This window comes from Phalangium opilio, unplaced genomic scaffold, assembly GCF_054372755.1.
Source record: "Phalangium opilio isolate 3A_F unplaced genomic scaffold, DU_Popi_V2 ptg000003l_1, whole genome shotgun sequence".
Classification (NCBI taxonomy): Eukaryota; Metazoa; Arthropoda; class Arachnida; order Opiliones; family Phalangiidae; genus Phalangium; species Phalangium opilio.
In genome coordinates this window covers 5612522-5631458 of record NW_028324145.1, presented here as the reverse complement: position 1 = coordinate 5631458, position 18937 = coordinate 5612522, and the positions used below count along the sequence as shown (strand labels likewise).

The 18937-nt window shown below is 35.8% G+C and overlaps 4 protein-coding genes across 5 annotated transcripts; 3 read left to right on the top strand and 1 right to left on the bottom strand.

The window, feature by feature from the left end:
• Window positions 1-4: 4 nt before the first annotated feature.
• On the top strand, window positions 5-11318 carry LOC149717291 (acyl-CoA:lysophosphatidylglycerol acyltransferase 1-like). 2 transcript variants are annotated; one of them, XM_089837510.1, is made up of 8 exons: window positions 5-4235; window positions 4611-4842; window positions 5264-5481; window positions 8753-8889; window positions 8960-9069; window positions 9159-9393; window positions 10175-10332; window positions 11197-11318. In XM_089837510.1, the coding sequence occupies exons 1-8, from the start codon at window positions 4194-4196 to the stop codon at window positions 11280-11282; spliced, it is 1218 nt and encodes a 405-aa protein (XP_089693636.1). In that variant the 5' UTR covers window positions 5-4193; the 3' UTR covers window positions 11283-11318. The 2 variants fall into 2 exon arrangements, with proteins under 2 accessions (XP_089693636.1, XP_089693635.1); XM_089837509.1 differs by lacking the exon at window positions 11197-11318 and having other exon boundaries at window positions 5-3110; window positions 3193-4235; window positions 10175-10426.
• Window positions 11319-11709: 391 nt separating this feature from the next.
• LOC149717290 (uncharacterized) lies at window positions 11710-14223 on the top strand. The gene is made up of 4 exons (XM_089837660.1): window positions 11710-12125; window positions 12694-12737; window positions 12803-12958; window positions 13833-14223. The coding sequence occupies exons 1-4, from the start codon at window positions 11711-11713 to the stop codon at window positions 13902-13904; spliced, it is 687 nt and encodes a 228-aa protein (XP_089693786.1). The 5' UTR covers window position 11710; the 3' UTR covers window positions 13905-14223.
• On the bottom strand, window positions 13954-15985 carry LOC149717289 (V-type proton ATPase subunit D-like). Its single transcript, XM_089837651.1, has 5 exons — window positions 15779-15985; window positions 15591-15708; window positions 14870-15062; window positions 14628-14798; window positions 13954-14560 (listed from the first exon to the last, which is right to left on the bottom strand). Exons 1-5 carry the CDS (start codon window positions 15817-15819, stop codon window positions 14334-14336), a joined length of 750 nt encoding a protein of 249 aa, XP_089693777.1. The 5' UTR covers window positions 15820-15985; the 3' UTR covers window positions 13954-14333.
• Window positions 15986-16050: 65 nt separating this feature from the next.
• On the top strand, window positions 16051-18674 carry LOC149717288 (fumarate hydratase, mitochondrial-like). Its single transcript, XM_089837498.1, has 10 exons — window positions 16051-16179; window positions 16265-16395; window positions 16555-16677; window positions 16738-16848; window positions 16919-17095; window positions 17163-17318; window positions 17383-17575; window positions 17633-17836; window positions 17900-18116; window positions 18183-18674. Exons 2-10 carry the CDS (start codon window positions 16285-16287, stop codon window positions 18388-18390), a joined length of 1500 nt encoding a protein of 499 aa, XP_089693624.1. The 5' UTR covers window positions 16051-16179; window positions 16265-16284; the 3' UTR covers window positions 18391-18674.
• Window positions 18675-18937: the final 263 nt, after the last annotated feature.

The window sequence follows — 18937 nt, the reverse complement described above, 5'->3', positions numbered from 1 at the left end:
AAAGATTTTAAATTATCTTATTGGCTCACTTAAACTACGTTTTAATGACGTTGCTGACGGAGACGGCGAAAAATACGTAATTCCTTTTTACCTCTGTCGCTATGACCCGCCTCTTCTTTCATACCCCTCCGTTCCGTGGAAGGGGGTCCGGGACTTTGACGCGCGCCCAGATTACTCTGTTCTCCATTCCTTCTTCTAAAATTCAATCTATCGCTGCTGACAATAGGAGTGTTGGTTGGTGAAGCTGTACGGGCAAACTTTGCGCAGTTTTACCATCCCTTTAAATCCTGAAATTTGAATTAAAAAATTCAAATGAAGGAAAGTTTTATCGAAAAAGGTGAAAACTCGTTTTTTTTTTATAAAGTTTAGTCACTACCTACTCTTGACCTTAAAAATGGTTACAAGGAAGTGACCGCAACCATTTCTTTCAATATAACCTACCTCACTTTTTCTCTATCGTTAAAAGTGACGGAACAGTCTACAAACGCAAGTAGGACAGAAGAGGAAAATCATTTTACCGAAAGTTCTATTTCATACTCGAATTTTCATTTTATTTTAAATTTAGGCCTAACCCTTTTCAATCAAAAAACAAACACAATCATAAAAAATATTTGCTTGTCGTAACTCGGACGTTCAACTCTTATTGTTTTCCCATTTTAAATCGTTATGAAAAAATTGTTTATTAACTGAACAAAGTACAAATACAAGTTATTGTTATGAGATATATTTTTAACATAAGGTGTGTGAAAGTGGTAACCTATTATGAAAGTTTTTCAAAGAACTATACCAATGCTGCTAAAAACGGATTGTATGTACCAGAAACACTACCGGTATAATTCTTATTCCGAAATTAGATTTTTGGCCCGCTAAAAAAATTATTACGCACTTCTGGTATAACCCATATTAAAGACCATTCTTAGATATAATAATGAGAATATGTTCAATTATCCCATGAATATAAGTATATCTTCGTGTCTTAACTCCCCCTTATGCCTCTAGGCCAACGAAACGAAATAATTCTGATGTTTTTTCCAAGTTGTTCCTCTAGCTAACAATTTTCTTTATACTCCCATTAACAAAATTACATTTTAATAACGTTTCTAAAATCATAGCACAACAAATGCCAGATGGATTAACATTCCTATTAGAAAGAAATTAATTCATGGTATCAAAAAAAAAAAGTTTAGTACCGCGGAGAAACGTGAACGTGGATATTGAAAATATCCAGGTACGCCAAAAAAAGGTGGGGGGGGGAAGCTTTTTACGGTTCGTTTTTATTATAATTTAAAATAACTTTCTAAAAAGCATATCGGAGCTAGAGAAAGTGTAAATATATAGGTTCCGAAAAGGGCTATACAATGAAAATTTAAAGCCCCCCTTTCTTTATCTACGTGTGTTTATGTTGTAGATTATTAAAACGGAGTTTTCTGTGGCCTTTGGTGGGTGTTGGTTTGTGGTTGCGTTGTACTTGGGTTTGTTAAGGGCGATTAGATTCTTTAAAAAACAAGTTTGGTGAGGGATAATTTAATTAAAGATAGGCTACAAGCTACAAGCTGTTATTCAACTATTGGAAAAGAAAGAGTTTGTGCAATAGAGCTATCTCAGTGGAGTCAGTGGTGACGTCAGTGCCTAGGCAGTGCTATGGCGGCCATGTTTGGTACCACTTTGGTTCTATGGGCAAATAGCATGGGTGACGTCACACTAAGGCTTCTGAAATATCTCTATTATAGCGTTCATCATTGTATATCCATTTTGTCAACATATCTAGGCGGATTTTGTCATGATTTTACCTCTCGAAAAAATCTTTCTCGCTGCGTCTTGCACCTTTAGCGCTCGCCAGACTTCGCGTTGCTACCAAGTACCAACCAGTGAAATTACAGTTAGAAAAACGTCCGACTTATGAGGAGTGACAGATAGTACTCAAGCCCGGCCCACAAAACCCGCATTGAAATTAACATGGGAAGTATGGGGTCACAATGATTCCTACTAGGTCTGTATGTATTCCTACATTCACACATAAGGCGGCTTTTGTGGCGACATCGCTACCCCACTCTTGGCAGTAATCCCACTACTAGCTCGAACTGTGAAAGAGGGATCGTACTTATAATGACCAATATATTTTCCTTACACTAACTGAAGGCTAACACACGTAGATAATGTTACGTAATTGTAGTGTTTCTTGTACCTTCAATATTGGAGTAACCAAACGGGAAAACCGGACCAAAGAACGGATTTAAAATGTTTTTGGCTCTCGGTCTCTTGAATACCGGGGAGAGCCCAAGAAAAAAGTCCTCGATCTTGAGTGAAAACGTTTCTTCAGGCGAAAGGAAAATCAGAGAAAATTTTTATCCGATGTCGGGGGAGGGAGGGAAGAACTTTAATTGTTAATCTCAATTAGAAATTTGATCATTTATAGCTAGTAATCGCGTTTTTCCGTGCTGAACTTTATTAGAAATTAATCAAATGCGGAGACACGGAGTAAACGTCTTAGTAGACAGTACGTTTTCTTATACGGATAGTAAAGCGTGGTTTTCACCAAAATTTTGGCGTTTTCAAGCTTATAATACATAATTGAAATTCATTATTCCGAATATCACCTTTCTATTCCAGATACTCTCTGAAAAATATCTTTCTACTTAAAGACAACGAATTGAAATTCTGCTAATTTAACCTATTATTACTTCCTCCACAATCCCTTTCTCTGAAATTCTTAGTTGTAAGTTTGCAACGTGACGTAACGGTCATATCATCCACCTCTTTCTCCTACCCTTGTATAGCAGTCTAGGAAAGAATCAATAACGTTGCTCTCTAGCAATCCTGCCTTATGGATCGATACGATAGTTTCCCGCTCAGTTCCTAAATACTGAGTTTGAACGTCACGTCACGGTCCCATATTTAAGTCTTTATCCTATGAAGTCTTCCTAGAATAGATGGTTTTCATTAAACGGTCTACGGAAAATTCTTCCCCGCCCCCTTTAACTTCGGGTGCAGTGTTGTGAGGCTCTCTGTGAGTCAAGTTGATCAAACTGAACTGGTAGACTTTCTCTAAGGAATTTCTTGAGTCACCAACTGCCTGGCAAACGGCAATAAACCCCTTAAGTGGAAACTGTGTATCCTTCAACAGCACTCGTAGAAGGAACCAGTAACTTCCTATGGGTCGATTCAGTATCTTTCTCCTTAGTTCTAGCTAAGGAAATCCTGAATGTTCTGTTTAAAAGTGACGTCACGATCCCTCACGTTGGTCTCCGTGTTTAAGTTATTACCCTATCCTATAACAGCTCTCTAGAAAGGAACCAGTAACTTCCTATTACTATGGGTCGATATGGCATAGATCTTTCTCCTTCAGTTCGATCTAAGTAGTAAGGAAATCCTGAATATCCAGTTTATAGGTGTCGTGAGGCTCGTGTCGTGTCAGTCTCCTCGCCTCTATCCTTTGATATCATCAGTCTAGAAAGGAATCAATAACGTAGCCCTAGGAATTGCCTCCATGGCATCCATCATATGACGCGCGTTCAAAAGGGGAGGGGGGGGATTTAAGAGGATGTTAATATACAATTTGGGAAGGCTAAACCGGGCCGGCAAGCATGGATGCCCGAGTCTAGCGATCGAGCGAGCGTGCGAGGGTTACCTGCCTTCTCTAATTTTACCATTTATTTCTCTTCTAGTATAGCTCTCCGACTGACCCACTTTAATTTCCCCCCGAAATACATTTCGGTAAAATTAAAAAAAAATACGAAATATTCTATTTTTTCCCTTGGCTAACGGTGTCCGCGCTTAATACCCGACGCTACTTCTTAATAAATGAAAGGTTCGCCGACCTGTAAGGTTTGAGAAAACGGTTTCTCTCTCGCTCAACAAATAAAAATTTATCAATTTTAAATAGAAAAGAAAATAATATTTTTTTTTATTAAAGAAACCCTTTCACTTTCGACTTTCGATGATTTTATAAATAATTGAACGCCAGTGACGATTTTCGTCATTTGATATTTAGGAATCGACAGATTTACTTTACTTTTTTAGTTCAGCTGGTGCTGGAAAATATATTCATAATTTAATGATTATTTGTTCGACGTGATATACGCGTGACGATTGTGTTTTTAAGGTGTTGTGATTGTGAATTTATTATGATTATAAGTTAAAATATCTACACGGTTCGGATTTTTTATGTTTTTATTATTTTCGAGTTTATATAAATGGTTTTACGTGTAAATTGGCATATCACATTTTCTTCTAAGGTGAGTGATGTTCATGGTTTTTCTTCTCTTTTTTTTTTTCGTTTTAATTATAAGTCTCTGGAAATTTTTCTGAGGTTTTATAAGGTAATGGGTTTAAAGATGTTCAAAATAAAACAAATTTGGTTAAAATCGGACGAGAATTAAATAAATTATGAGTATAAATACGTGACATATTTTTTTTAAATTAATTTATTTTAAACAATTTTAATTTTTCACTTAAATCTAAGTAACTTCGTTATTTCCCAACCGATTTTGACCAAACTAGGTTTGTTTTGTAGATAAGTTTCCGCTCTATCTATATCAATACCTTTCCAACCCTTTAAAGTTTCCAGAGACTTTTAAAATTAATTTTAATCTATATTTAATTAATTTTAGATGGATAAATTTTCTTTCCATCGGTTTTGGTCCACATTTACTACAACATGCCGGTTTGTTGCGATAATGCTCGTTCAAATGTACACTTTCCCTACGTACATATTTTGGATGGGCATTATTTTCGCGCCTTTAAAATATTTGAGATCATCTTTATATTGGAAAATCGAAGCGACAGTTTATAAGTTATTAATAAGATTTATCGGAGCTTGGCTTTGGATAGTCGGTTACGAAAGTACGAATTAAATCATGTGCACATTTTGAAAGGGACTTAAATACACCCCAAATTAAAGTGCGTTCCAAAAATGTGATTGGACCGCAAGACATAGGCAATGAATTTTGAGTCGGAAATGTTAACTTCTATGACATTTTGACCCAAGGTCCATCGTTTACTATAGTTATAATCATGAGTGTTATAATTTTAGTGTTTTAAGGATGCCCCTTATGAAAGACAATGATTGCCAATTTAATTAAGGGGTCATCCGTAAAACACTCAAATCACAACTCTTAAACGGTGACCGTTGGAGCAAAAATGTCATAGAAGTTACATTTTCGACTCATAGAACCCATGCACCATCTTTTTTGGAACGTACTTAAGGTCTCTTTCAAGTCCGCTACAAGACTTTATCCAACTCATTAAAATTTATTGCTAACAGTCGAAGAATTGGGAGATGATTTAGAACCGTGTTACAATCAAAGATGTCTATTTTTGGCCAACCATCAATCAACAGCCGATGTGCCCATGTTAATGTCAGCGTTCGCCTACAAGAAAGACGGTGTTTTATCTACAACCATGTGGGTTATAAGCAACATATTTCGTTATACCAATTTTGGATTAGTTTCCTGGATACGTGGAGATTTTTTCATATCGCAGGTACGAACGATTTCTCGAATTTCCGCGTTATCTTGCCATTTCGAATTCTAACTATAAGGATCTATAATTCACCCTTACATTTTAAAAAACCCCAGGGGCGCAATTTTAAAAACGCTTTAATTAACTATTAAAGTTTTTTTACGCTTTGATTCAAGGTATTGACTTTGAAATTGATAGTGGGTAATTAATAGACGATTAAAGTACAAATGCAACGCGAAGAAGGTGCTTTTTATTGCCTTTACAAACGTCCTTAAGGTTTAATGAAATATAGCTAAATATTAATACTAGGAGTTTTAAAAGGGTTGTTGGACCAAAGTGCAGTGATGGGGTTCTATGGACGACTTTGAGTCGAAAATGTAATTAGTCTTGAGTACTACCAAAAGTATATAGACTTTTGGTACTACGGTTTACAATTTATGATTCAGAGTGTTTTACGCACGACCCCTTAAAATTAACATAAGAAACTGAAAGGCAATGCTAATTTAATTCAGGGGTCATCCGTAAAACTCTTCGATCATAACTTCAAAACTGCGGATTGGAGGGAAAAATGCCGCAGAACATTTTGGACTCAGAAACGCTTAAAGAACATCCCCTTTAATTTATTATTATTAGTTATTTAAACTAAAGACCCTGTTTTTGTAACACCCTCTATGTGAATTGCGAAACATTAATTTCCTTGGAATTTTAAAACAATGACAAAAAGTTTACTTTTCAAGTGAACTTTAAATTAACGGAAAGTAATTTAGTAACCTCGATTCAATGTTAAGAGACCAGTTGAACTCGAAATTAATTAGTTTTTAAAAATAAATACAGGTTTAAATATGACTCGGGTTTAAAAACACTATAAATTAATGAATAATTTTAGAATGTTATTGCGGGTTTTTTTTAAGTTTATCTATTTTTTTTTTTCATGATACTTTTGCCCTTGTTTTTGCTTTATGTCCCTGAGTATTTAGTTATAAACAAAAAAGAAAAAAGAAACTCTCTTCGAAATTCAAGTTGTAATACTTGACCTAAAATTTGCGCTGATCACTTTCGTTTTCTACCACCCTTTCCGGTCGGTGAAGTTGATCTTGAAGTTACTTGTTTAAAACAATACTAGTATACTACCTTCGTGTATTAATGAATGAAGGTAAGGCGAGGGAAGCTTCGAGTATCGGTAAACTGGGTTATATTTGAAAAACAAGCACGTTCAGCCTTCAATTTATATTCATTAATTTGGTATGCATGGATAAACATTTTGAATTTTATCTGTGGTTAATGGGAAGGTTGATTATTTATTTACTTAGTTGTTGAAAGGTACCCAGACATTGAGGAATGCCTTGTTTAAATTAATGTATTTAAAATTATAATTAGTTAGCGGTGTTGAATGGTTTTAGGTGTTGTTAGTGCACGTGAGTTAAATTGACGAGGTCGTAAATTAATTGTGAGTTCGAGTTAATATTGATTTTCGTGTTTATGTTTTGTTTTTTGCTATAAAAATTACTAATAGAGCTGTTTCACTTGTGACGGCAGTGCTTAGCTTTGACAGTGGGCGGCCATGTTTGGTACCGCTTTGGTTCTATGGGCAAAAGGCATGGGTGACGTCACACTAAGGCTTCTGAGAGACTGAGATAGCTCTATTGAGTTCGTTAATAACCAAAAGAATAGCTAAGGGGACCCGTGAACCCCAACTTGATTCAGGAATATATACAGCTAATCGGAATAATTGTGCTCTCGTATGTCCCATGTTGACTTCAATGCCCGGCTTGAGAACTTTCCGTCATAATTCTAACGTCTTTCTAACTGTGATTTCATTGGTTGTTAGCAACGCGAGTTCCTAGGCGCTCGCAAGGTTCAACGTGCAGAGAGGTAAAATTCGCCGTACATTATCTAGCTCTTCCCACAAAATGCTCCTACAGATACGTTGAGAGAATGACTACGCAATGATTCCTAGTAGCTGTATGCATTCCTTTTACTACATAAGTTTAATTAAAGTAACACGAGACTTGAGTAGGCACGTAGGATTTACTTTCAATGTTAAACCCGTTATTAGCTTCTTCCCCTACTTTCTCTTCAATGCCATCCATGATGCCATCATTACCATCCTACGTGTCCCGAATCTCTAAAACGTGGGCAGGTACCGCTTACCGGGGTTGTTGTTGTCACTTGTCAAACCGCTATTTCAAAAACAAAAATATATAATCAGGAATTTCAATCAGATCGTGTCGTGAAACGTTATTGAGAAAAATTACCAGGGCCGATTTATTTCAAGGGTTTACTATACTAAGTTAGGAGTTGCTTATTATGATAGCAACATTCATTTTTCCAGTCGAATGGCCAAGGAGGAAAACTTTGTAACATTTCACGGGAATTCGAGTAAAGCGGGGAGAGAAAAAACTTCATAATCATCTTATAATGATTTATAACCCATTTGTTTCGTGTAACTAAATTATCTTTGGTTTGGTTTAAAAAATTTACAGGGGGGACAATTATACGCTAGCTGCTAGCACGCAATATGTACCTCCTTCACTGCATGGTTAAAAATAACCCTTCCTTCATATATGTAGCTAGCGAATCGAGGCTAAGTTCGATTTCGATTTGGAATTGGTTAAACAATGGAAATGGTTTATTGCTTGAACTAAACAATTGTTTGGGGTTTTTTTGAATCCTATGCTATTGAAAAAAGATGGGAAATGAAATGAGTCCGACATTTTTTTCATTCTATTTGGTTTTGCCATTTTGGACTTTGGTATCTATTCGATTTAGAACTTAGTTCTTTTTCGGATTTAATTCTTATTTTCCTGGTTCAGATTAACAACTAGTTCGTTTGACCCTTTTTAATAAAACGTTTTGTGGGTGGGTAATTTTTAACTGGGAGGTGGGGTTAGGCTTATAATTTTTAGGGTGCTAACCCAAAATGGTGTAGTTGTGGTCAGAACTCAGAAGTAAAGCGTGAACACTAAATTTAGCGCAAAAAAATAATTATTAGGATCTTTGAAGTATTTTGGAGAGAGGTGAATTTTTGAATCATGTGACCTTTGGGATAAAACAATATCAACATATTTACCGCCAACAACTATCAGAATCATCAAAAAATGATATAGATTCTTGAAACTAGAATGGGTGTTAACCCCGGTGACCTTTACCTTTTTAATGAGGTATCTTGTTATGGTAACGATTTCCGTTTAGTGTCCATAACCAGAGTGCCCGAAATTGCTTTTTATAACATGATCTACACATTTGACTTTGAGATCAGAGTGACCTTTAACCTTCTCAATCATTACCTCAGGGCAAAGATGTCCGCGAAGCTCAATTGCATAATTTGAGTAGCCACTTGAAAAGCGCATTTTCAACATCAGGAAAAAAATGGATAGTTTTATTTCCCGAAGGTGGTTTCTTATCCAAGAGACGAGAGTCTAGTTTAAAGTAATTATTCGTGGCGATGAGCATTTTAAAAATTGAGCTATATAAAATTTCTATAATTAACTTTAAACAGATACTCGAGAAAAAACGGGCACAGACTAATGTATAACGTGACTCTACCGAGGTTAGGGGCTGCGAATCAAATTCTAGACACCTTATCGTCCCAAAATTTAAAGAAAGAAGGTAAAGATATCAATTTCCTCGTATCGAATTGAAGAATCTGTTGTTGATATTTCTTCTTGCTTCTGTTCGTGTTTAATTTATTGACGAAGGTTTAGAAGGAGACGCCATTAAATGGGTCGTTGACGTCACTATTGCCTACCCTAAGGGTGACCCCGTACACATAACCTCTTCGTACACCTTAGAACCTGAACCACCTGCTACAACACGCCTTCATTACCGGCGATACCCCGTTGAAGCCGTGCCTTACGAAGATAAGGAAAAATTTAAAGAATGGCTTTTTGAAAGATGGGCCGAAAAGGAAGATATGTTGGAAAATTTTTACAAGTTAGTACCTTTAAAATCGTTTTTGTGAAAGGGTTGCTTACGGTGAAGATAGGTCTAATTAGGCATAATTCGTGCTTCAATTTGCCAAGAGAATGTGCCCGAGGAGCCCATCACTTAGTGTAATCGGTGTACTAGGATGTACCTTTAACTATACTAAATACATTACGTGTAATCTTTAAAATCCCTGGCCTTGATCACGTGTAATCCTACACGGATGTATCTTTTACTATACTAAATACATTACGTGTAACCTTTAAAATTTCTGGCCTTGATCACGTGTAATCCTACACGGATGTACCTTTAACTATACTAAATACATTACGTGTAATCTTTAAAAGCCCTGGCCTTGATCACGTGTAATCCTACACGGGTGTACCTTTGACTATACTAAATACATTACGTGTAACCTTTAAAATTTCTGTCCTTGATCACGTGTAACCTTTAAAAGCCCTACCCTTGACAGTGCTAAAATGATTACGTGTAATCCGTAATCGGTATACCTGGACTATCTGGTAGTGATTAACCCCTCGAATGTGCGTAGGAGTGTTGCAATCACTGCCTTCCAATGTTCAGAGTAAAGGTTGCTTACACGAGCATGTTTTCTCTGCCCCAAAAATTAATTTAGGCCTCTTTTAAAATCACAATCTTATATTAACTACCACTTTTATAATTCTAAACACTTAAATTCATGAAATTCCTGCAGCGCGTTTTTACACAAAACAACACTGACAAGATTATCTTTCTTTTTCCTCTCTCTCTCTTTTGATAAAATTTATGGTAGAACTGGCGAATTCGTCCCTCGTCCAAACTTTCCACAATTACTCGGTGGTTCCGGAATCATCCCCGAAGGACCAAGACGCCAACGAGATCCGTTGAAAAAAAACAACTATTATAATTTTACATTTTTACACGCGTTATTCATCGCCTTAACCCTATTCAGTTGGTACATCCTTCAAAGTTTATGGTATTTCTCCCAGGAAAGAATATTAGTACAAACTAGCATATTGTTGGCTGTACCGGAGCATTGATTCTTATCTCCTAAAAATAGTTCGTTTCAAACTATTTGAGTCAAATGAATGAAGTTACGCTCTATGAGAGAGGAAGTATTTACACTTTGTGTCTTGCGTAACCTTCTAAAGTATCCTCGCTTTTAAAGCGAGAAAAGTTGACTCTTATAACTTGTAATCGAACTGAATCTGATTCTGATTGTAAATAATATCTTATTTTCTTGTTTTTTTCACTTTTTCTAAATTCTTTAATTCCTTTCTTCCTTTTTTAAACCACTTGTTTTTCACCCAAGTTTCGCATGCCTGAATGTATGATTGTTTAGAGATGTACAAATGTGGTGTAGTTCTTATATAATATATACCAATTTATGTTTGTAAATTCCTTAAAAAAATGTGAATGCGAATCCTGTGTTATTTTGTTTTTATTTTATAAAAATACAAATATTTTGTAAATATATAAATTTTTATTTTTTTATTTTTTTTTTTAAACGCCGATTTTCCCTTCCAAAAATTTTCATTTATGACAAATTTTTCAAGCATGGAATGATTCAATTTTTATTTTTGTACAAGAAAAAACAAGCAAAGTTTGCGTTGTTATTTCCGTTATTTTATTACGGGACATTGAACCTATAACCGCGTAATTAGGCTTACCTGTAATTAAAAACATCTGGGGTAAGGTTTATTTTAAAATGGCGGGAAAAGAAACAGTACCACGTGCTTTTTTCCCGCGCGCGCCTGAATTCTACGCTTCATCAAAACTTTGTGAATTGTTTTTTTTTTATTTATTTTATTTTAGGATTTCTTGGATATTTCTTCTCCAAAATATTCCATTCTGTACCAGTTAACGAGAGAAACAAACCTACATCATTTTTGACAGATTAAGATAAACTTTTCAAGATCAATTAAAAATGCTGATTGTGATGGTAGTTGCCATAAAGTTTGTATTCACTAGATGCTGAAACAGAAATGCACTCCCGACAGGTGTTGGCGGGATTAGTCACGTGATAGAGCAATAAATATATGTGGGTTCCAAGGCAGATGTATGAAAAAGCGTATAGTCGGAGTAGGTGTAAAAGTTTTCATATAAAATTTACCGACAAACCTATACTTCCTCTGATAAGCGAAACAAACGGGCAATATTTTTCCGAACGCTATTTTCAAATTGAATTATACAAGTAAACATCCATGGTTACGCGATTTATATTAGAAAATGTAATGCTAGATAAGTATAAATTGAACATTTATATCTGAGAAAAGATTGTAGTTTTACACTAAAACATTCGTAATTCTGTGTTTAATTAAGTTAAAACATGATTAAGTTTGTTTTGTTCGCGATTTTGTTGACTGGATTGGTGCAAAATCTGCCATTGGAACATGAAGAATTAACTAGTTCACCTCCATCTTCTGATACCTCAAACGGGGTGGTAGATTTAACGAAAACAAGCTCGGAAGTTATCGAAACTAGTACAAAATCGTCTAATAATTCAAGCAATAATAAGGAAAAAGCGGAAAATAAACCAGGAATTATTTCAAATGAAAATAATTCGCCTGGAAGTTCATCCAGCGTGGCAACTACCGAAGAGAAATCAAGCGTAAATTCGCCATCGAATCTTCCTGCTAGTACAAGTACCACTGATGCCATTAATAACCAGAGCGAGATATGGGAAAACATCGCTAGCTTTGAAAATGACACCTTTAATAATGAAACAATTGGAGGGAATGATCGTAAGAATTCTTTTACTTATAACGGAAGATCATTATTTGATGTAAAACATTCTGGGTTTACAAAGTTATATTAGACGTTATCGTTATCCCGTCTATTTTTATATTACAAAGGTTTTATTTCAAGGTTATTTGCGCGATTCTCGATTGATTTTGGTATCCTTAAAATGAGGTAAATTTTGCCTATCACATCCTAAAGGGATTTCCCTGAAAGTCTTTCCAAACTAGAGTTATAACGTTTCAAAGTACAGGGTCAGGTCGCGTGGTTCTAAAAATGATTTTTTTTTAAACCATATTTTCTCGAGCCCTGTTTGATATAAATATAATTTAAATATCATGAATCTATATAACTATAGTTATATATTCATGCAAATATTTAGTATCGTTGGATATAGAGAATAATTAGATTTTTCAAACACCCGGTAACTCATACACCGCCAGAGTTCTGACGTTTCAAAGTTTGAACCCCCGTGAAAATACACCTTAACTGTGTTACATCATTTTATCGTCTTGGGTCTATCTATCATGAAAACTTTGATTTGATGAAATTACATGAATTTATTCATTATAGCCAGTGCAACGAAGAAATATATCAATTCAAAGCATGTGTTTTGGGTATGCGGATTAATTTATAGGTGAAGGTTTGATTTTATTATTTTTTATGATTATTATTTATTTAGAAAGATGATTTTGTACTGAGTATTATCGCACCAGTCGGGATTGGTTTGGGTGCTGCGCTCTTCATTCTCTGCGTCATCTACTGTTGCAGGTGTAGCACCAAGAAGTTATGTGGTTTTGGAAGAAATAGGATGAGAATGTACAACTCCAACATTCGAGTATGACAATTTTTGTATAATTTTCTTTGATATGAAACTGAATCAGGGGCGTTGGAAAAAAGGGGAGAAATGTGTACAGTAACGTTACGTGGCATAGTTAGCTCGGTGTGAAGAGAAAGGTCACTAAAAGGTCGTTAATCCCAACCCTGTTAGGTAGCTTTCCCTTTAACACACGCGTACTGATGGCAGGGAGGAGGAACATTCCTCCTCCCTGCTGATGGTGCACATCTACAGGGGGTCTATGGGAAACACGTCTGTAAAACATCTGCTTTGTGTAAAGATAGATAAATGGCTACCAAGGGCGTCATAGAAACTAGAGAAAGGACTTTGGTCAAACGCTCCTACCTACAATAAAGCTATCTCAGAAGCCTCAGTGTGACGTCACCTATGAATTTTGCCCATAGAACCAAAGCGGTACCAAACATGGCCGCCCACTGCCAAAGTTAAGCCCGTGACGTTTTATATAGGCACTGACGTCACAACTAAGATAGCTCTATAGACCTTTTTCGATGTTAAAAAGGGGGTAGGCAACCTTCAGTATCGGGACATACAAGGGGGTTGATACATTGCCGTCTCTGCGCACTTGATCATGATACAAAGAGACCACAACGCAGGCGCCAAAAAGCGAGATGGAAGGCAAAGTTTTACCCCCCCCCCGTGTCTTTCCCTCTTAGTTACATCAAAATTGTCTATTCCTTATAAACTTTCAAGGACGCTATAAGATTGTTTGGTCACGTGATATCATTTTACTGGGATGGGCGGGGCCTATCTTCTCGTTGTTGGCATTGAAAGAGGGTCTTTTCTTCTCCTTTCTATTTTCTCTCCACGCTTGCATTCTGTGCCTTATAACAAAAGCTAAACATTTTTTTTACAGAATGATGTAAGGCAAATGAAGTATAAGGATCGAATCAAGCTATTAGCTGCTAGTTCAGATGACGAATTCTGAGACTGAAATATAAATTGATATATCAATGAAAGAAATATGATTAAAAAAGTAACTTTCATTGTTTTTTTAATTATAATTATTCTTCCCCTTCATACAATAATCTTAATTAATTCAAATACAATTTTATAATCATGAATAACATTCACAACATTGTAGAAGTTTTATTACTTTCCTGACTAGAATATTTGTCAGTTTCTTATAATATTTATTACTTATTTTAATCTTTATTCACTCCTATTTTTATTTTTATTTTTATTTTTAAATATTTTCTTTTTAACATATTACAGAGAAACAATAAAATAACAAAAGTGGAATGGACTTTCAGACTTCTATACTGAAAAAAATTTCCAAAAAAAAAAAACAAATTAATTTCTAGTCCCCCCTTATAATATTACATCGTCAGATCCCCAATATTTATACGTGTTCTCGCTAAAAGAGCAAATCTTCGTCGTGTTCGTCTTCTAATAAATTTTTTGACTCGTTTTTTTCGTCTATGACTCCTTGAGCTTTCAAGGCAGCTTTCCAAACTTCATCGGCTTCTCTCATAGTCTTCTTTTTAGCTTGAATCTTCTTTAATCTGTAAAATTCTTCACGTTCTCTCTCATCCAGTTCACTAGTGATGTAGCTCAAAGTACGTTCGATTCTTGGAATAATTACTAAGGTGGGAAAATACAGTGAGTTTTTTTTTTCAAGATGCAAAAGTAGGTATACGATTATAGGTACCGTGCTCAATTGCATTTACTCTTCTGTTGGTTATTTTAATAACTTCGTCTAAAGTTATGAAAGACGTCTGAAGAGAAGCCAGCTCTACAAGTAGTTCAATGGCCTTAGCGTAAGCTTTTTTAAGTTTAGCTAATTGTTGTCCACCTCTGGCTAAGCCAGCCAATTCATAAGCTATGGAAGAGGGTTATGCAATTAATAATTACTTAATTAATTAGAAATTCTTTTGAGGTGTTTTTTTTTACTATCGCTTCCATCTTGGTAGCTTTCAAACACTGGTAGATTCACTCCAGCAACATTATCTTTACGGCTTCTAACTTTAATTTGGGCTTTTGTTACATTTTGAAGAACCACTTGGTTAAAATCACCAGTGGTAAATTTGGCCTCTGCCAATGAAAATACAGCTTCCTTCATAACTTCGCCCATTAAACTTTTCGTCTATTAATAATTTTAATATTTCATAGTTCATTATCACACCATGGATAAAGAATGCGCGTACGGAAATTTGTTTTCACGCTATAGGATCGGCAACTCCCTATCTCGAACGACAGCTTATTCTGTTTATACTCTGTTACAACATCGGTTGTCAGCACGCGCAAAGCTAGGTCTCTATGTAATCTAGCCTTGCGCGTGCTGACAAGAGACAAAAAACTTCAGGATCTTCAGGATTTAAAATCAGTTTAAAATATCCTGAAGTTTTTTGTCTCTTGTCAGGCTAGATTACATAGAGACCTAGCTTTACGCGTGCTGACAACCGACGTTGTAACAGAGTATACAGAATATTCTGTCGCTCGAGATAGGGAGTTGCCTATCCTGTAGAGTGAAAACAAATTTCCTCACGCGCATTCTTTATCCATGATCACACTTAATAGATAGCACTGTAGAAAGCTGGGTTAAGAATGCATAGTGGGAGGCACACCTCTGCCTTCCACACTGCTATCTCAAAAAGGTGTAATATAGTCATACATCAACAATTTTCTTGAGAATCATTCGGAATCTTAATTGGAGAGCGTCGGCTTTCTTTTTTAACAAACTGTGGCCCTTTTGGGCCCCCTTTAGTCTAGCTTTCATTATGGTCATAGCCCTAATTAATTTTTAATTTTAATTAGAATATTTACGTTTACGACGCGCCAGGACTTGGTTAAATAACTTACATTCGGCTGGGAAACACCGCAATACGATCGTTTTGACTCATTTTTCAAGCTGAAGGTCCTAAGTTTTTATAAATTAATTTAAGAAATTAACATTAAGTTTAAAACTTTGTTTACACCTGCCCTATTTCAAGCCAAAACTTAAATGAAACTTTCGGGTGTTTTGTTGACCCGGAGTCAGTCACGTGAATTTTCCAAGAATTTACCCACTACAATCAGCCGAGAATGTACAAGGTAATTTTATTGGATAAATTTTTGGTACAGGCCTTCTCATTCAGCCAATCAGACAGCGAAGAAAGATTAAAAATTGGCTTTAGGTCAAAATCTTCAAAAACGTGGGGGTGCATCTTGAAGGTTACTAACGCGAGAAGCCGGCTTTTTAAAAGACATCAGATAAATTTTAAGTATGATTCTTATTATAAGTACTTGTAATAGATAATTAGTTGCGAAACTTTATTGATTACGTCTACCCCGCCGTTTTATCTAAAGGAAGCAGAGCCGGAAGTAAAATGGGTATCCAATCGCAGTTCTTCAGAATCGGCATCCCAGCTGCAGGTCGCCAGTTGAGGTGCCTCTTAGGGTCAAGTTATCACACCACATCGTCGAACATGGCTGCCACTGTAAGTTAAAATATTTAATTATCGTTTTATTTTGGTGTATTATGACAAAGAATTGTAATATTTAATCAAAAATGAAAATTATATCTTGTGAAATAATATTATTAACAATAATTCGGTACATGACCTTTGACCTTAACTAAGTGGTCTCAATTGTGTTAGGATGTAAGAATCGAATCTGATACGTTTGGGGAGTTGAAAGTACCAGCTGATCGTTATTACGGAGCTCAAACCATGAGATCTATGATGAATTTTAATATTGGAGGGGAAAGTGAAAGAATGCCTGTAAGATTGGCTATAAAATTATGGGTTACGCGTAGATTATAACTCAGTGATACTATACAGTTACCAGTCATCAAAGCTTTTGGAATTCTAAAGAAATCCGCGGCTGAGGTTAACCGAAAGTTTGGTTTAGATGCAAAGGTTGCAGATGCGATTTGCCAAGCTGCGGATGAAGTATAAAATTTATATTAAGCAATTTTTGGGAACTGCTTTTGTAGCAACTGACGCTATATAATATATATAGGTTATTGATGGCAAATTAAATAGTCACTTTCCACTCGTGATCTGGCAAACTGGGTCTGGTACTCAAACAAACATGAATGTCAATGAAGTGATTGCAAATCGTGCCATAGAAATTTTGGGTGGGAAATTGGGAAGCAAAAGCCCTGTCCATCCTAATGATCATGTTAATAAAAGTCAGGTCAGACGCTTTTCATTGATAAGGTCATGTTTGGTCAGTGCAAATATTGAAGTCGAAAATCTTTTAGAGCTCTAATGACACTTACCCAACTGCAATGCACATCGCTGTTGCCATGGAAATTGAACTTAGTTTGCTCCCAGCCCTTAAAACTCTTCTCGATGCGCTTAATAAGAAAGTGGAGGAATTTAACGATATCATCAAAATTGGAAGAACCCATACCCAAGTATATCCGAAATTAAATCCCCCTAATATTGAAGCTTTGGCAATAACTCTACAAATTTGTTAAGGATGCAGTTCCTTTAACTTTGGGTCAGGAATTCAGTGGTTATGCCACCCAAATTCAGTTTGGTATCGATAGAGTCAAAGCTACTCTTCCAAGACTTTATTACTTAGCGGCTGGCGGTACCGCTGTTGGTACTGGTCTCAATACCAGAATTGGTTTTGCTGAGAATGTGGCCAGCAAAGTATCAGAGATAACTGGTACGAGTGTAGTTGGTTTCTTTTTACCAATATCTCTGATGATACGTGTATTTTAAGGACTACCTTTTGTAACTGCGCCAAACAAATTTGAGGCTTTGGCAGCTCACGATTCAATGGTCGAAGTTTCGGGGGCTTTGAATGTATTGGCTTGCAGTTTGATGAAAATTGGAAATGATATTCGTTTCTTGGGTTCAGGCCCACGTTGTGGTTTGGGAGAGCTTTCATTGCCTGAAAATGAACCAGGAAGCAGTATCATGCCTGGTAAAAAATCCACTTTTTTAAACGTTTTGGGGGGACTTTTGTTGAAATGAATATGAATTATAGGAAAAGTAAACCCCACTCAATGCGAGGCTATAACTATGGTTGCCGCACAAGTCATTGGTAATCATACCGCTGTCAGCATTGGCGGTAGCAATGGTCATTTTGAGCTCAATGTTTTCAAGCCCATGATGGTGGCCAATGTACTTAGATCCATAAGATTGATCTCGGATAGTTGCGTATCATTTACAAATAATTGCGTTGTTGGTATTGTAGCCAATAGGTACGCTAAGATTTAAGGAGGGTTTAGTTAAGTCTTCGAGATAATTAACCCGGTTTATTTTAAAAGGGAAAACATTAAAAAGATTTTGAATGAATCTTTGATGTTGGTAACTGCGCTTAACCCTCATATTGGATATGACAAAGCCGCGAAGATTGCAAAAACGGCTCATAAAGAGGGTACAACATTGAAGGAATCCGCTCTTAAACTCGGATACCTTACCGAGGAACAGTTCAACCAATGGGTAAAGCCTGAAGAGATGTTGGGTCCAAAGTAAAAAGAAATTACGGTAACGTTTTACTGTTTAAATTAACGAAAATAAAAAAGGGAGGGACTTGTAAAATTAAATAAGCTTATAAAACAAGGATTCGTACAACAAATAGAAATACTTTATTGAATTTATTCGACGATACAAGTGAAAAAATGTACATAAGAGGAAGAAAGAAAAACAAAATAACGAAAACGAAAAAGGGTGTGGTTTTTTTTTATCATGGTAGGTAAAGTAGTCGAAGCCATTGTCACAGTCAATCAGCGAATTAAAAATCCTATTACATATTATTAGTTAAGTTTTTTCTTTGTCTCTTTTGCAACGTCAAAACGATAATATATTGGAATTAAACTTTATTTACAGTGTAGGCTTATTATACAAATTGACGTTTCAAACTGATTGGCCAAAACAATGACCCTCTAATTCTTGATTGTTTGTATGACGAGAGAGAATGCACAGACCAAAAATTTCCACTCTTTTTAAACCCTAACTACATTGTCTCTTTGATTAACCCCCGTCCCCGATTACTTCTCGAACATTTTAAAATTTGCCGCAA